Source organism: Salvelinus namaycush, chromosome 27, assembly GCF_016432855.1.
Source record: "Salvelinus namaycush isolate Seneca chromosome 27, SaNama_1.0, whole genome shotgun sequence".
Classification (NCBI taxonomy): Eukaryota; Metazoa; Chordata; class Actinopteri; order Salmoniformes; family Salmonidae; genus Salvelinus; species Salvelinus namaycush.
The window spans coordinates 13,750,115-13,769,437 of NC_052333.1; the positions used below are offsets into that span (position 1 = coordinate 13,750,115).

Sequence of the window (19,323 nt, forward strand, 5' to 3'; positions counted from 1 at the left end):
AACTAACTGAAGACTGCCAATGCTGTCGACTACATCTGGGACTTCAAGGAAGGCAACCAGCTGGTCACCCATAGCAACGTGGCCACGCATGCCTACAGCGCGGGCGGCGAAGTTAACGTGAAGCTGACGGTGGAGGTGGCGATCAAGATCCCGTGCCCCCCGCCAACACTGATGAGTGTTACTTCGCCACAAACTACAGGTACACACTCGAGTCACACACTTCACTTCAGAGGATACTACAGGTACACAAATCTAGAAGAAGGTATGTACATAGTACACACAATAATGAGCTTCATCTGCACCGTACTACTGCCACACATGCCTGGAATAAGGTATGCAGTTGAGGGAATGGAGCATGTTTTTTGGACGCAACCTCGTGTCCATCTTTGGAGCGTTGTATCATATCTGGTGTCCACATACCTTTGGTCATGGAGCATGATGAACTGGAATCTATAGTTCGGTTCTCTAAAGCCAATACAAACTTCAGCTAACTTTAGCCCCAGTGCAACTGTGTTCGGTGGTCAGTTACTGCAACAGTGTAGTAGTGTCATAAGTCCAACTTTAAATTATATTTAAATCTGGTTACTTGTTTCATCACTTGTAACCCCCCCTTCTCCCAAGACCCATGCAGATCGGTAGGCTACATACATTACCAGTATATTCACAAACTGAGTGGTTAGTTCACAGTCTTTATTTAAATCTTTCCAGAACAAAATTACATTTTTAGATTGGTTTGAAACGATGGCTTTTATAGTAACTAAATAACTTAAATTCAGTACATTCGTGCAATAAATGTAAATGACATGCAAATTAGAGAATGGGCAGTGGGATGTACAGTTAAACACTGATAAATCTAATATTTGAAAATGTTCTAAAAGTAACACATTGTTAGGCTTGTGAAAGACTGCAAATATATTTATTACATTTTATTTACAAAATCATTAGCTCCGATTATCCGTCAAAGCAGTTTCATTTGGCCCAGTTCCATTTTAGTTCCTAGCCCCATTTCCCTTTGGAGTTCACAGATCTGAAAAGACTAGGGGAAGAAGCTATGGATTGAAATGGGAAAGGGCCTTACTATCACGCTCACTCCAGGGGTGTATTCATTACAGAAACTGTTTACAATTTAAGAACCAAATGGAAGCAAACAGAGCAAAACGAGTGTCTATTGGACAAATTCAGGTAGGTCCCGCCCCGTTTCGTTCTGTTTAAGAAACGTTTTGCAACAATCGGTGGAATGAATACACCCCAGCACTGCCTTAAACACTGCCTTAAACACTGCCTTAAACACTGCCCGCTCCAACTTCAAAACACAGCTTTATTGCAAACTTCTCTTAATTCTTGCCATTTGCCACATACTTGTGCTTTTCTACTACAAAGTGAACTAAACAGAAAAGATATTCATATTTTCATATTTTTCAGCACAGGTGAAATGTACCTCTTGCCATCTTACCTATTAACAGTGTTACTTTGACACACTAAAAGGTGAAGAAGTTCTCTTGTTTATTGGTATATATATCATTTTTGTGATGCATTTATAAATGTGCTAAATGTATAATTTGTTACTAAAGAACCTCTAAGAAAAAACGCTAGTGCCTGTTCAGGATTATATAACGTTACAGAACATTCAGATAGAAATGTATGGTAGAACAGATACTCAATATCCTAACTGACAGACGAGTGTAAGTTCTATTCATTTTATTTCGCTCTGCTTCCCTTCTGTAGTACCGACGGTGGGTCTACACGGGGCGTCTGTCCATCAGCAGGCGACTCCTCTCCTCGTTGGTGGGGAATATGATCTCCCTCAGCCGGCCCCTACGACCCCCGATCTCAACATGGACACTGGCATCCTCCACCAGGGACCTCGTCACAGGTCTGTAGACCTTATAGCGCCTAGGGGAGAAAGGGAGGGAAAGAGGAGGACAGAGAAATGGCATAGAGAGGGAGGAGAGAGATCATGAGTAAGGGAAGCTTGGTGATAGACGTGAGTGTGTGGAACACTGTGGCTTGACTTACTTGTAGGCGATGAAGGCAAAGATGGCTACCAGGATAGCACTGGAGGAGAGTACAACCTCTGCAGCATGAGGAGCTTTAGACACTACAAAAGAGAGGGTGGTAAGAAAAAAATAGGGAAATGGACAGAGTGATAGAGTTGGATCGAGGAGAGGAAGGGAAAGAAGTAGAATGGAGTGAAAAGAAGAGATGTAGGTATGAGACCAGGAGAGAAGGAAAGTACTTCAGTATCAGGTGCAAACTTAGCACAAGCACTATTAAACAAAACCTAGACAGTCTCCTTGTGCCCCAAAGGAGACTGTTTTACCTATTTTTATCATGGAGAGAGAAATCCTGACAAAGGAGGATATAGCCAACCCCATAAGGAGGAGCTCTACCACGCTCTCATACAAGATATTCATCCAAACCACTTGAGGTCAGTACAGGGAGTATGTGCACTCTGGCGTATATATATTCTCAGTAAGGAAGCAAGAGCAACGTTTTTGTTCAGAGGAATAACAGTCAGAGGAAAACATGTTGTGTTCAAAGAGAATAATCTGTTCAGTTTGAAGTCGCACATGGCTGACCAGAACTCCATTCAGGTTAACATTAAAGAACTACCTGAATCAGCAGACGATAGTGTTGTGACTGAGTTTCTGGCTAAAGCTGGATGTAAGGTGATGTGGAGAGTGATGAGGCGCATGATAAGATACAACGGTCAATTTACAAACTGCTCCACTGGAGATCGTTTTGTATATGTTGAAGCAACACTCATCATTCCTATAACACAGTCTGTAAGGATGGGCCCTCACTAAATATTTTATGATGAACAAGGTCCTGTGCGTAGACAATCCCACACTAGAGTGGGTCAGGAGATGGTAGAGTACAGTCCTACTACACTGGACAACATCAGGTGCATAGAGGAAACTTTCTCACACTATGTGCAGGACAACAATCCTGTCCCCATGAGTAGGGCAGACGTATCACATATCTCAGCTGAAATGACTGAACGTGAGACTGAGGTTGAAGAAGATAATTCTTCGGCTCCCAAGAACAAAGACGGAGTGAATGAAACATTGGAGTTGGTACCTGGTGAGCCAGAGTCTGCAACAGTGACCTCTCATTCCAAGAAAAAGAATAAGAGGAAAAATGCTCAAAATGAAGCTGGGAAAGTGGCTACTGAGACCAGTGACAATCATAACCCAATAGAAAACCTGGAGGTTAATAAGGGACCCCGAAGGCGGTGCAACTCTCTGGGGAATACAAAAGTAGGCGGCCAAACATCAATGCTGGCCTTCATTCAAACAAACCGGAATCAACATACACCAAAGCGGCCCAGGGTACCAAGCTCCCCATCAGAGTCTGGAGTTAGGTCACCTGCAGAAAAAAAGGCTGATATGGAGGATGTAATTCTGGGAGAAGTGGAGAAAAGTCCCCCTAATTAGCCGTCCAGAACAAAATCATTGATGAAGGATTGAAATTATCTATATTTGAGTAACCTATATTATCTGGTTCAGAGAAGGTTATTCTGTGTATGTGAGCATAACCTCTGTCGCTAACATGGCTTTTCAAGAGAATGAGAAATCTGCTGATAATTTAATTTTAATGCCAACTCTTGATACATGTCCCAAACAAAACCGCCTTCGAGTCAGATGCTCAGTTCCCTTAAGCAGGTATTAGAAAACATTGTACCGTGAAACTTTGTCAAAGCGTTAATCAGGCTAAAATGCTCTGGGACCCTCGTTCCAAGCCTAGAGGAATATTGGGAGGTCGTCTGAATATTCGTAGCATTATTTCTAAGAGTGAACAGGTAGAACATTTATTGAACGACTCTAATCTAGATTTTTCCTGTTTCTCTGAGACATGGCTGAAAAAATCTTCTATTTCTGCCTTTAATGTCCTTGGATATTCCATATTCAGGAGGGACAGGGGAGAGGGCATAGGGGGTGGATTGCTTATGTACATGAAAGATAACTTTAAGCCTCCCGGGTGGCGCAGTGGTCTAAGGCACTGCATCGCAGTGCTAGCTGTGCCACCAGAGATTCAGGGTTCGAGCCCAGGCTCTGTCGCAGCCGGCCGCGACCGGGAGGTCCATGGGGCGACGCACAATTGGCCCAGCGTCGTCCAGCGATGTCTCATCGCGCACTAGCGACTCCCGTGGCGGCCTGGGCGCAGTGCGCGCTGACCAGGTCGCCAGGTGTACGGTGTTTCCTCCGACACTCCCTATAATTCTCGGACCGACTCTTTTCTCTGTATATATCAATGATGTCGCTCTTGCTGCGGGTGATTCCCTGATCCACCTCTACGCCGACGACACCCTTCTGTATACATCTGGCCCTTCTTTGGACACTGTGTTAACAACCTCCAAACGAATATCAATGCCATACAAGACTCCAACGCTCATCTATCACTCCAGTGTTAATTTGCTAACTGTAATTACTTCGCTACTATGGCCTATTTATTGCCTTCTCACGCCATTTGCACTCACTGTATATAGACTTTCTTTTTTCCCCCTATTGTGTTATTGACTGTACGCTTGTTTATTCCATGTGTAACTCTGTGTTGTTGTTTGTGTCGCACTGCTTTTCTTTATCTTGGCCAGGTCGCAGTTGTAAATGAGAACTTGTTCTCAACTAGCTTACCTGTTTAAATAAAAGGTGAAATAAGAAATACATGTAAAAAATATTAATGTGCAACAGTACGATAAAAAAATCCAGAAACGTGAGCAGAGTAACTACGATGCAGCTATAAGTCAAATTGACTGGTCTGATCTGTTAAGCAATGAATGCCCAGAGTTTGGATACAGAACATTTCTGTCAGCTATTGACAAACTGGATACCTCTTTTACTAGGAAGTTTCAACGTAAGCCAAGACGGAAAACCGCTCTACCATGGCTCAACGAGGACCTCTGAAGGCAGATGAGAGAATGGGATTTTTCCTTGAAAAAAGCATTGAAGTCTGGTAAGAATGATGACACGTATATTTGCATGACTGAGAAATAAGGTGGTTAGGAATATAAAAAAAGCAAAAGCAGAGTTCTTTCTTAGAGTGATCAATGAAGCAAAAGGTAATGGCAAAGTGATTTGGGAAAATTTCAACAAACTAACAGGGAGAGGAGCTGAAAAGTCCAAAAAACATCCTGAATTAAAGGTTAATGGGATTCTAATTCAAGACTCCAATTTCATATCCACCATCTTCAACATTTTTTTTGTTAACTGTCAGGGAGCTGGCTTAAAGATTCTCAACCAAGACCACAGTCCTCACTTCCATAGAAAATAATAAACCAATATTCAGAATTCCTGAAATCTCAGCGTCAGCACTGGACAGTATTATTAGCTTCTTCATGAGCTCTAGAACAAAATATGTATTTGGTCTAGACACTGTATTCCTGAAGAGAAACAAATATTCTCTGATTGCCCCTATTGTACATCTAGTTAATCTGTCCATCGAATGTGGGTTCTTCCCCCAATGCTTGGAAGTCTGCTGCAGTGATACCTGTGTCATGACGTTGCCATGTTGGTGAGGTTTATGACCTCCATAAATACCTTTCCCCCTTTTCTCTCTCTACAGTTTGGACTCTTAGAAAGCTCTTTGTTAACATAGAGAGAGTCTGGTAACATCAAAAGGTTGGGGAACGGAACCATATTTCGGTAATCCAACCAGTTGACAATATATGTTGGTACTTAAAGAATATGATGTCAGATCAGTTGTAGTCTGAGACATTATTACTGATGATAGGATGACAAACTGTATCTTGGAAAGTCTACACATCCTAGTTATCAGATTCACCTGGAATTGTTGTGCAATTTAAATGTTTAAATATGAAACTATTTGTGAAAAGATTAAATGTAACTTTAGCTTATAAATGAGAGAATTGTTTTAAGTGAACTATGCTCACTCAGTGGCCCCGCCCAAGTGAACAGACATTGGTTGTGAACTATGAAACACGCCCTTCTCTCCACCACTACAAAAACCCATTGACGAAAGTCAACCTTGTGTTCCTGATAACGTCAGGACTGCTGTCCATACATTTAAAAGGTCTGATATCAACAACAGAACTAAGCCAACCTCAGCGTGAGCTCTGGTTGCGAATGGTTGACCAACTACAACCTAACGAAATTAACATTGTGTTCCCGGTGACGTGAGGACTGATGTCCATACGTTTAGAAAGGTGAATTTCAACGTGGAGGTGAAGATCGACACGCTGGAAGGATGAATTTCGACTATACCAGCCAGAATATAGCATGAGCTCATAGTATGGTAAGTTGGTATGAACTTTGAACTCTTATTCACTAAAGAAGTGATACATCCTAGATGTCGAGTAAACAGCAGCAGCTGTAAACGTGGGCTAGGAAAGGACGGACAATCTCTTCAGAAAGACAGGGTACTACAACGTATACGTTCTACCACACGACGATGGTACTACGACGTATCCGTTCTACCACAAGACATTCTTCAAAGGACAAGAGAGATCTCTGCTGGGCAACCCAGCCTTCCATCTACAACCAATCTATCGAAGCGCAGCTCAGAGTAAATATTTCTTGAATTTTCCTTTTCCAAATGGGCGATTATTTAGAATGCATAAGATTCTGTATTTATGATAGCATAGCTTCATAAGGTCCGATAGAGACCCAATCATTTTGTTCCTCAGTCTTCCCGCGCTTTCATTCAAACCCAACCCCCTTTCTTTGTGTAACCAGCCGTCATATCGGTTCCGTCCGCTGGGGACGTTTTCTTGTATGACATAATTAGTAATCAATGTATGATCCATCCTGTGTATATGTAATTCTGTGATTATTTAGTAAATAAATAAACCACATTTTGTATTGCTGATTCAACTTGTTAGCCAGGGTTTGTGAAGATAACCAAGAATTTTACGACGTTCAAATGAGACTGAATAAGGTGACGATTAATAATTGACTGCTATTGCTATAAAAGATTACCAGGTCTCTAAGAGTTTATTCGGAAGACAACAGCTCTATAAACATTCTTCCATGGTGCCCCGACTTCCTACATTTACATGATTAGTTTAATCAGGTAATATTAATTACAGAGAAATTATTTTATAAAATAGCATGTCATATCACTTAATCCGGCATAGCAAAGACACGACACCTGTTTTAAAATCTGGTGACCCAACACTGGATGAAAACTACCGACCTATAAGCACGCTTCCAGTGCTATCAAAAGTAGCTGAAAGATGGATGGCTGATCATCTGACTGAACACCTCATTCAGGGCAACTCCATACATCAAATGCAATTTGGATTCAGAACTAACCATTCTACCGAAACAGCCAATTGCTATTTTCTGGAGTGAATTAAATCTAAACTGGACATAGGTGGTGATGTCAGTCTTTTTGGAACTTAAAAAGGCCTTTGATACTGTGAATCATGAGGTCCTTCTATCCAAGCTATCCTCCCTTAATGTGTCCACTGAAGTCATTAGTTGGATGTATTCCTATCTGACAAACAGAAGTCAAAGGGTTCGTCTGGGGGACACTCAGTCGGACTCTCTTTACTATAACACTGGGGCCCCAGAAGGGTCAATATTATCCCTCCTTCTGTTTACCATCTATAGAAATGATCTCCCACCAGTTATCTATTTTTTGGAGTGTACAAACAGAACTGTATCGTCTGCATACATCTGGATGTTAACTAGGCAAGTTACAGAACAAACAGAACTATATCGTCTACATACATCTGGATGTTAACTAGGCAAGTTACAGAACAAACAGAACTGTATCGTCTACATACATCTGGATGTTAACTAGGCAAGTTACAGAACAAACAGAACTGTATCGTCTACATACATCTGGATGTTAACTAGGCAAGTTACAGAACAAACAGAACTGTATCGTCTACATACATCTGGATGTTAACTAGGCAAGTTACAGAACAAACAGAACTGTATCGTCTACATACATCTGGATGTTAACTAGGCAAGTTACAGAACAAACAGAACTGTATCGTCTACATACATCTGGATGTTAACTAGGCAAGTTACAGAACAAACAGAACTGTATCGTCTACATACATCTGGATGTTAACTAGGCAAGTTACAGAACAAACAGAACTGTATCGTCTACATACATCTGGATGTTAACTAGGCAAGTTACAGAACAAACAGAACTGTATCGTCTACATACATCTGGATGTTAACTAGGCAAGTTACAGAACAAACAGAACTGTATCGTCTACATACATCTGGATGTTAACTAGGCAAGTTACAGAACAAACAGAACTGTATCGTCTACATACATCTGGATGTTAACTAGGCAAGTTACAGAACAAACAGAACTGTATCGTCTACATACATCTGGATGTTAACTAGGCAAGTTACAGAACAAACAGAACTGTATCGTCTACATACATCTGGATGTTAACTAGGCAAGTTACAGAACAAACAGAACTGTATCGTCTACATACATCTGGATGTTAACTAGGCAAGTTACAGAACAAACAGAACTGTATCGTCTACATACATCTGGATGTTAACTAGGCAAGTTACAGAACAAACAGAACTGTATCGTCTACATACATCTGGATGTATGTGAAGGTGGTTAACACGGTCAAGTTGGATTATCCAACTTTAGGTTTATAAGACCTTTCCTTCCTCTGGAGAACGCCAAACTATATATGCATGCTATGATCTTCTCACATCTGAGATATTGCCTCACATGCTGGTCACAAGCAGGAGCAACTATTCTGAAACCAATTGAATCATTCTACAAACAAACACTTAAGATTTTTGATAACAAACCAAACAGTTACCACCATTGTCATTTACTTAGTCTGGATAGCTTTAAGCAGTATGTAGATGCAAGCCTTGTCTTTAAGATCCTGCATGGTCTTGACCCTCCACCCCTATGCCGGCATATCATGCTCAAGGAAAGCCCCTCCAGGATAACAAGGGCAGTAACTAGAGGGGATTCTGTTGTCCCTTTTCAACACAGTAAAATCAGTTTAATTGGTCTTCTCTGTTAGAGCTACAATATACTGGAATGCAATGCCCATGGACTTGAGAAGCTGCACTGATTATTGTACTTTTACATTTGAATTGAAAACATGGCTCAAATCTATCCAAACCTGTACACATGAGTTATCTGTGCTACCTCATATGTGAGATGACAGTTGATAATAATGTTGTTGTTGTTAGAATGATACATTATTGGATGTAATATATTTGTATTTTGTATTGTTTTAGTGAGTATTTGTATTGTGGCTGTATAATTGTCCTTAGCTGCCCTGAGACTACGGGTGCAAATGATCTTTTGGCTAACCCCAGCACATTTACATGGATGTTGCATTATTGTAATATTGATGTTGATTATTGTGCATTGTCCCATTGTAAACCTCCAACTACAACTTATCCACATGTTCACAACATTGCAGCAGACATTGCACAGTCAGGCATCAGATTGCTGTATCAGATGTGGTTAGCTAATTTAGCTAAACACCTATCCAGACATTCTGAGATCTGGCAGACGTGTGTAAAGTAGTCAGCCTGCAACGCTGCCAATAGTACCACAATAGTACCTCAGGGTTTTTCCCTGTGACCTACCGGGTGTGTCAGGGTCAGTGTTGCTGATGGTGATGGTGGTGGTGGCGAGGGCCATACTGCTGGCATCCTCCAAGGTGATGTTGACACAGTAGATCCCCGGCTCCAGGAAGGTCCTCCGCAGGCGCACCTCGCACCCCAAAGACGGGGGCACGTCGTCACACACGATGTTCCTGACCTGGCGGCAGGAGGGGTCCAACACGATGGTGCAGGCTGAGGTGGGAGTGCTACGGGGGGAGAGGAGAAGTAGAGAGGTGGTTATGGATGGGGAAACTATGGAGTGGTTTGTGTGCTAATATTCACAAATTACATTTTTCACTAGTCCCCAAAACATTTGAGGGTTGCCTTCCACTCACCTGCCCAGGCACTTGACCAGGAAGCTGATGTCAGTGTTGGTCACCTTGGCAGCAGACACGTCCACGATTCGATTGGCTGGCTGGTTGTTGATTAGGTGCTCTGTGATAGGGTAAAGCCCAAGTGATGTCATTTTCGAAGTGTGCATGAACTCATCAGCCAAATCTGTAATGTACAAGCTTTATATATTTGTATAGACTGATAAGTGATTAATTTCTCTAGGGTAGGGGGCAGCATTCGGAATTTTGGATGAAATGCATGCCCAAATTAAACTGCCTGTTTCTCGGGCCCAGAAGATATGATATGCATATAACTAGATTTGGATAGATTTGGATATAAAACACTCTAAAGTTTCCAAAACTGTTAAAATAATGTCTGTGAGTATAACAGAACTGATTTGGCAGGCAAGAATCTGAGAAAAATCCATTCAGGAAGTATTTTTTGGGGGGATTTTGTAGTTTTCTATTCAATGCCATTACAGTATCCATTGACTTAGGACTCAAATTGCAGTTTCTATGCCTTCCACTAGATGTCAACAGTCTTTAGAAAGTGTTTCAGTCTTGTATTCTGAAAAATGAGGAAGTAAGAGCAGTCTGACTGACTGGACCCTAAAGTTTTACGGAGCTTTTTCATGCGCACAACCGAGAGTGCGTTTCTTGTTTACATTTTATATTGACGACGTTATTGTCCGGTTGAAATATTATCGATTATTTAGGCTAAAAACAACCTGAGGTTTGAATATAAACATCATTTGACATGTTTCTATGAACTTTACGGATACAATTTGGATTTTTTTGTCTTCCTGTTTTGACTGCGTTTGAGCCTGTGGATTACTGAAGAAAACGTGAACAAAACAGAGGTTTTGGGGTATAAAGAGACTTTATTGAACAAAAGCAAATTTATTGAGTAAATGAATATCTGCTGAGTGCAACCATATGAAGATCATCAAAGGTAAGGGATTCATTTTATCTCTATTTCTAAATTGTGTAACTGTTCTATCTGGCTGGCTACTGTTTGTAATGATTTGTCTAGTGGGCTATGTTCTCATAATCGTAAAGTATGCTTTCGCCGTAAAGCATTTTTTAAATCTGACACCGTGGTTGGATTCACAAGAAGTTCATCTTTAAACCTATGTAAAATATGTTTTGTTTTCTGAATTTTTATGAGTATTTCTGTATTTGAATTTGGTGCCCAGCAGTTTCACTGGCTGTTGAAGAGGTGGGACGCTACCATCTCACGTGCCCAAGAGAGGTTAACTGAGGGGCTAACTGACTGACTTCACTGATTGTCATCAGTTTGACATACTATTGTCATGCACCCACCGATGATGGTGATGTTGGTCTGGAAAGTTCCGTAGAGGTAGCGGAAGCAGTCGGTGGCCGCCAGGTGTCTGTGATGGAGCTGGGCCAAAGGGGTGGGGACAGCTGGCAGCAGCGAGGTCGGGTTGAACCCCTGGGCCACATCAGCCACCGTCGGGGGGAGGGGCTCTGTCGTCGGGAAGCCCGTTGTCCCAGGAACAGGTGTGTTGGGGCCCTTGGAGGTGGGTCTGGCAGTGGTGACTGGCACTGGAAACGAGACAGTCGAATTTGGACAGTTTATGTCAACTGAATAGAACTAAACTCACAAGAGAAAACATTTCCTCAAACACTCTGGCAGACACTTCTATTCAATACACATTGTAGAGTTAACTCTTACCATAACCATGGGTTGTTTCCATTTTGCTAGTGATGGAGTGAGTGCCAGTGGGAGGTGTGGGGGCCGCTGAAGGAGAGAAAAAGAGATATGATACAACGCTCCAAAGATGGACACGAGGTTGCGTCCAAAAAACATGCTCCATTCCCTCAACTGCATACCTTATTCCAGGCATGTGTGGCAGTAGTACGGTGCAGGTGAAGCTCATTATTGTGTGTACTATGTACATACCTTCTTCTAGATTTGTGTACCTGTAGTATCCTCTGAAGTGAAGTGTGTGACTCGAGTGTGTACCTGTAGTTTGTGGCGAAGTAACACTCATCGGTGTTGGCGGGGGGCACGGGATCTTGATCGCCACCTCCACCGTCAGCTTCACGTTAACTTCGCCGACCGCGCTGTAGGCATGCGTGGCCACGTTGCTATGGGTGACCAGCTGGTTGCCGTCCTTGAAGTCCCAGATGCAGTCGACGGCATCGGCAGTCTTCAGGTAGTTACTGGGATCGTGAATAGACACACTGAACACCACGTCCTCACCACGCACAAACACGCTCGCCGACAGGTTGGCTGCTGCCTTCTGGGAAATATTCACCGCCACTGGGATCTTGTCTGTGAAGGGGTAAGGGTTAATGAGAAACGCTCAGACATGACACATCCGTTCAGCTATACATTCTCTTCTGTACTGCGTCCCTCTGAGGAAGGACCAGCTGATGTGTAAGAGACAGGCTATGGTTGCTTCCAAAAGGGCACCCTTTTCGCTACGTACACTTTTAGGGGGGAAAAAAGGAGCTACACTATATGTCTGTGGACACCTGCTCATCGAACATCTCATTCCAAAATCATGGGCCTTAATAGAGTTGGTCCCTCCTTTGCTGCTATAACAGCGTCCACTCTTCTGGGAAGGCTTTCGACTAGATGTTGGAACATTGCTGCAGGGACTTGCTTCCATCCAGCCACAAGAGCATTAGTGAGGTTGGGTACTGATGTTGTACGATTAGGCCTGGCTCGCAGTCGGCGGTCCAATTCATCCCAAAGGTGTTCGATGGGGTTGAGATCAGGGCTCTGTGCAGGCCAGTCAAGTTCTTCCACACTAATCTCAACAAACCATTTCTGTATGGACCTCGCTTTGTGCATTGTCATGCTGAAACAGGAAAGGGCTTTCCCCAAACTGTTGCCACAAATTTGGAAGAACAGAATTGCCTAGAATGTAATTGTATGCTGTAGTAGCGTTAAGATTTCCCTTCATTGGAAGTAAGGGGCCTAGCCCGAACCATGAAAAACAGCCCCAGACCATTATTCCTCCTCCACCAAACTTTACAGTTGGCACTTTGCATTGGAGCAGGTAGTGTTCTCCTGGCATCCGCCAAACCCAGATTTGTTTGTTGGACTGCCATATGGTGAAGCGTGATTCATCACTCAAGAGAACGTGTTTCCACTGCTAGGGCTGTGGTGGTCACAAAATTTTGTCACCCGGCAATTGTCAAGCCAATAACTGTCGGTATCACTGTAATTGACCGTTAATTAACATAAACACATTTAGCATCTCCACTCTTAGCTTGCAAGTCACTGATGCAGAACTTTGGAACATCTACATTAAAAAGTCTAATAAATCCATGTAATATAGCCTACAACTTTACAATAAATCCATTATTTACTTTTGACAGGTCTAAAGAAGCATGATATGAAGAAAATGTAGTCTATTTCAGAAGAACAGAATAGCATACTCTAAGTTGTCCTTATGTTAGGCCCTGATCTGGCTATGCCAAATGACTGTGGGATACACTAGTTCATTTAGCAGACAAGATTTTCTTAGAATTCTGTAGCATTATTTTATAGTATGAATACAATTGAACAAAGCTGAATAAAATAGAAAGGACATTTTCTCCAAACGATTTGAGGGAGTGTGCATATACTGCTATTCTGTGTTGAGCGGTTCATTTAGAGTTATTAATGTAACTTTAGGTTGTTCTACAAACGTTGGGCTATATGTTTAGATTTCTAATACATTCTAAGGCTGCACGATGATTTGAAAAAAGTTGCTTTAAAGGCATCAGCTCTGCTTTGTTTTTTTGTACACACTACATCAGTCACTCATTCACAACTTGACAAGGACTTGATAATGCCTCGAATTTCACGGCGTTAGCACCTTTGTGTGGCCGTGGACGGCCAGTGTTTTGCGGCCAGTGGACATTGTGCCCTTCTCCCTGAGTGCTGAGCGCTCCGAATCACCTCTCACTCATATGGCTCTACATCACATGATCGGGTCTTTCTCACAGGCTACAAGTGAAGACAGACACATCGGGATACAACTGTGCGCGTCCTTATCCAATTCCGTGGTGCAAATTGAAGATATTGGAAGAACTGTCAGCATTTACTTTTCGTCAGCCAACAAAATGAGTAGGCCTAATGAACAGCAAAAGCACTAGCCTATGTCAATCTACTATTCCCCCATAGTACAAAAGTCAACCTATTCTATTCTGTGTGAGAAATAAATATTCCAAACATAGTCTGGGACAGTTGCGGGATGCGATAGATCCCAAATTAATACAACTACTAGCTTCAAAACCTTTTTTATGCAGTGTGGCTGATGCAACAGATCAGAACGTTTAGCTTAAAATGTTGATTAACTATTAAGCTAATCTTCACATTATAAGCGCAGCAATGCACACATGGTAGTAGACTATAAGGGCAGATGTTCCATTAGCAGAAAACACCATTATCAAAGGTGACCACGAATGCAATTATGCATGTAATGCTTTCATTATGAAGGTGCATTTTTATGGTGAAAATGATCTTCCCCAAACTTGAAACTCACGTGATGCTTATTCATGCCAGTTAGGCTCTACACCCCTTGTAAAGCGGATTAATGTGCTTAATTTTAAGAAGTTATTTGGCTACTTTAGTTGTGATACAAACCTTATCAAAACATGTAGGCTTATGGGCTAGGCTACATGAGGTGTGCGACTATGATTCGAAAAAGTAGCCCAAAAAAAGGCATTGTTTCTTAAGCTGGGCATTGTTCACAAGTGATAATATTTAATTCCCAAGTGATAGGCTAATATTGTCATCCATCAGACTATTCTTGATTTTATCTAGTCTTTACATATATTAAATGATATATGTGTGAAATGTATTTTGATTTACAATGGACCATTATCATGCACCTGTCTCGAAGCAGGGGCAGCAGGAAGAAATACATGTAATCTATACACTTAAATAGCGAATGGAGGACGCTTTTCATATGGTTCATTTTCATGCCAGCCAGGTAGGCTATACTCCAGTTGTAAATATAAGCAATGTGCTTAATATTAGGAAAGTTGAGAAATAAATATAGTAGGCCTAGCCTATAGAAAGCTGATGGGATCCTCCTATTTTTAGTCGAGGCCATCACTCATGCTCAACATGAGCTCATGGGCTCTCATTAAGTGTTTGATTAGATTTTCGATTACATTTGCTTTGATATCAGAGTGATTAGAGGGACAATAGAGTGCTGAGTACCAGGCAGTTATTAAGTTTGTTACTAACGACCAGCAGCAGCATCAGAGCTTGTAGAAGCCTAATTCCATTTCACAATAACATCACTTACAGTTGACCGGGGCAGCTCTTCAGTATGAGCTCTTCACTATGGGCCATTCTACTGCCAATTTTTGTCTATGGAGATTGCATGGTTGTGTGCTCAATGTTATACACCTTTCAGCAACGGGTGTGGCTGAAATAGCCGAAACCACTCATTGAAAGGGGTGTCCACATACTTTTGAGAATGTAGTGGCCTCCCGAGTGTCTCAGTGGTCTAAGGCACTGCATCGCAGTGCTAGCTGTGCCACTAGAGAACCTGGTTCGAGTCCAGGCTCAAAAAAAAAAGGTGGAAGACCCATGGGACGGCGCACAATTGGCTCAGCGTCGTCCGGGTTAGGGGAGGGTTTGGCTGGCAGGGATGTTCCTGTCCAATCGCGTACTAGCGACTCCTGTGGTGGCCCGGGTGCAATGCTGACACGGTCGCCAGGTGTACGGTGCTTCCTCCGACACATTGGTGCAGCTGGCTTCCGGGTTAAGCGGGCGTTGTGTCAAGAAGCAGTGCGGCTTGGCTGAGTTGTGTTTCGGAGGACACACGGCTCTCGACCTTCGCCTCTCCCGAGTCTGTACGAGAGTTGCAGCGATGGGACAGGACAGTAACTACCAATTGGATATCATGAAATTGGGAAGAAAAAGGGGTAAAATAATACATTTTTTTAAAGAATGTAGCGTATCCAGAACTTAAAAAGGTTATTTGGCTGTCCCCATAAAACCCTTTGAAGAACCCCCAGGTAGAAAGAACCCTTTTGGGTTCCGTGTAGAACCCTTCTCACAGAAGGATTCTACCTAGAACCGAAAAGGGTTCTAATTAGAAACAAAAAGGGTTCTCCTATGGGGACAACCGAAAAATCTCTTTGAAAACCTTTTTCGTAAGAGTGTAGTGCACTACATAGTGCATTACAGCCATAGGGGTCTGGTCAAAAGTAGTGCACTATATAGGGAATATGGTGCCTTTTGGGACATACCATCGGCCTTTGTTCCAATCAACAAAATTCTTGACTGTCAAAAAATATTTGAATAAGTGAAAGCAACAAAGCACTAAAGCTCCACCTGACTAAGGGCTTGGTGTCCTATAAGATGTACAAGGGGAAGGAACGATAGTAGATGGGAGGAAGAAAGGTTGTGGATTGAGACACGTCTCATTGATGCTTTGGGAGTAGACATGAAATGTATACAGGGGACTCACCTGTGACGAAGAAGACGGTCTTGTCTGTGGCCAGGGGGCTGTACTTCCTGCGCTCACGTTTCCTGTACACCATGACTTCTATCAGCTCCGGACCCAGAGTGATGTCACTGGTGTTCACTGTCAGGGTGGAAGAGGAGCCATCGCACGTCTCAGAGTACTGACCTGAGAGAGGGAGTGAGGGAGTGAGGGAGAGAAATGGAGGGAGGGAGGTGGAGAGGGAGGGCAGAGAGAGTTACAGCAATAGCAGATCTCCATCTCTCAGCACCTGCCTCACCTTTCCCCACCTTTAAAGCTGCAATATAAAACTTTTTAGACATGTGAGTTATAGATCTGTCATTCTTATTGAAAGCAAGTCTAAGAAGCAGATTTGTTCAATGTGCACTATTTATACACTATTTATAAGTTTTGTTTTTGTGTCTTTTACTTTCGGTTTTGTATACCAGCTTCAAACAGCTGAAAATACAATATTTTTGGTTATGGAAAATATATTTCACAGCGGTTTAGATGGTACAATGATTCTCTACACTGTTGTTTTGTCACATGAACTGAAATAAGGGAAAGGGGGATACCTAGTCAGTTGTACAACTGAATGCCTTCAACTGAAATGTGTCTTCCGCATTTAACCCAACCCCTCTGAATCAGAGAGGTGCAGGGGGCTGCCTTAATCGACATCCACGTTTTCGGCGCCCGGGGAACAGTGGGTTAACTGCCTTGCATGAGGGGCAGAACGACAGATTTTTACCTTGTCAGCTCGGGGATTCGATCCAGCAACCTTTCGGTTACTGGCTCAATGCTCTAACCTAGGCAAACAATTAGAATTTTAGCAACCAGGAAATGGCAGAGCGATTTCTGCATAGTGCATCTTTGATAGACCACATATAATTGAAGACATTGTGCGTGCATGTGTGTGTTACTTTATGACTGTGTGCATGAGTATGTCCGTGACTGATTGTGTTTGAGTGAGACTTACCCATGGAGTGCCATACGTAGACGTAGCCCTTGTGTCTCCAGTCGTTGCTCTGAGGGAAGGGTTTCCCGTCTGGGAAGACATTACATCTCTTCAGGTCAGTACACTTTCCAAAGCCGTAGTCATCTAGCCAGGAGGTCCAGTTAAACACATAGCCATGCTTCAGCTGACCGTTAGCTGACCAGGGGAGGGGAGAGTTAGTCAATACTGAAGTTATCAGATATTGTCATTTTTGTGGCACGCGAATGTGTATGCGTGCACGTAGAGTGGTTTGTGGGAAGCACCTGAGGCCTCCAGCTCCACACCATCCGGACAATGCTCATCCCACACCAGCTCCCCATTGGCATCCTCCTTCTGACACGGTGGGTACTCTAGCTTGGCCGTAAATGACACCATAGAGCCAATGATCGCAGGACTGTCACTGGTCAGGCGAACTTTGACGGGCTGACCTAGATAGGTGTGTGAAAATAGTGGATAGCTAAATGTTTTAAAGGAGGAACGTTATAAACTTTCTCTGCATAATTTGACAAGGTCAGTGGTGGTGCTCACCTTTCCTCCGCGTTAGTTCCTTGGGACTGAAGGGTGGGTAAAGATAGTCATCCCACGGGTTACTGTCTGGGTTCCAACCGGGGATCGGTGGAAACTTCATCGATACTGAATGCTTATGAGGGAACATGTCTCGGTACGCTGAGAGAGAGAGAGAGTAGATGTTTGTTTTGAAATTTATAGACTAAAATGGTACTTTTAAAAACGTATATTGGAAAATGCTGCCTAATGTGAGAGCTCTAATGTAAGCGTATTGTATTAATTCGTTGAAACCAGCCTATTTCCCTAACCATAATAAACGGTCATATTCTAGACACAGACTACAATAGATTTAGTTCAAAAATGTTTTGTATACTGTTGGAAAACCTATCCAGGAAACCATATTCACAAGACGCATCTACTAGTGGACGCGCGTAAATGGCATAATTGGGCTCATGGGACTAAGACTGACAAGACAAGCGCGCGGATATTGGCAACGCAATAACAGCTCGCGCACCTCTCTGACTTTCTTAGAAGATGACCAAGGTCAGATGAAAACAATTAAAGTCCGAAGCGTTCATTTTTACTTGTAAAACGTAATTTGTAAACCACAGGTGTAAACGGAGAAAAATTACAATACATTTCAATTCCATGCATAGCCTATGTGAAATTATTTCGACCTATAGCCTAATCATTTGAAAGAGTTGACTGATTGCATTATTAAACCTTTATAGGCTAAAGGGAAAAAATATACAACGATCCGCATAACAAGTATCAACAAGAATGTAGGCTTACAATCATCCCTATATTATTTAAATTCTTCATTTGCCAACAAATTATGCTTAATCTGCATCCAAGCATCCTATACCACAAACCTGATTGATAGGTACAGCTGAGACCCAAAAAGCAACTAAAACTTTACTTACTTTTGAGTCCATTTGCTTGAGAAACGAAAAAAGTGCAAGCCAGAACACAGACATAATGCAAACCTCCCATTTCGACCTGGAGAAAAAGCTGCAACTATATCCACACAACCCCAAAGATATTGCTGCTCACGCGGACCCCACCAAACACATAACTGCTCCCACGCGCACCTATTCTCACTTTCTTCCCCCGCGTGCCCGGAGTTACATAATTTAATAGAGGGATGCATGCACGCGCAAACATGTGACGTTGATAACAAGATGCATCTCATCCTTCATTAGGTCGCGCGCTTCATGTGAACCGTCTCAGTACCCACCCCTCTGCTCTGTCCTGTCCCGTTCAGTAGCGATTTTAGCATGTAAATCTTGGTAGTGCGAAAAAATAAACAACGTTGTAGATGCATGCCAAATATTTTTATTTTTTTGCACCACCAAGATTTACATGCTAAAATTAAGACATTAATTGCACCATGACGGTGACAAACAGTGCACATAAACTCTTAGGGCCTATATAAAGCTGTCCCAACAGAAGAGCTTTCTTTTCAGGACCATGGA

General features: G+C 42.5%; 1 protein-coding gene across 1 annotated transcript; it reads right to left on the minus strand.

Annotated features, from left to right (window-relative positions):
- Positions 1–1,692: 1,692 nt before the first annotated feature.
- Positions 1,693–18,881, minus strand: gpnmb (glycoprotein (transmembrane) nmb). Its single transcript, XM_038965757.1, has 12 exons — positions 18,772–18,881; positions 17,870–18,007; positions 17,626–17,769; positions 17,324–17,497; positions 16,354–16,515; positions 11,892–12,203; positions 11,601–11,666; positions 11,228–11,470; positions 9,908–10,007; positions 9,555–9,778; positions 2,017–2,098; positions 1,693–1,893 (listed from the first exon to the last, which is right to left on the minus strand). The coding sequence occupies exons 1-12, from the start codon at positions 18,839–18,841 to the stop codon at positions 1,740–1,742; spliced, it is 1,869 nt and encodes a 622-aa protein (XP_038821685.1). The 5' UTR covers positions 18,842–18,881; the 3' UTR covers positions 1,693–1,739.
- Between the last annotated feature and the right edge of the window lie 442 nt (positions 18,882–19,323).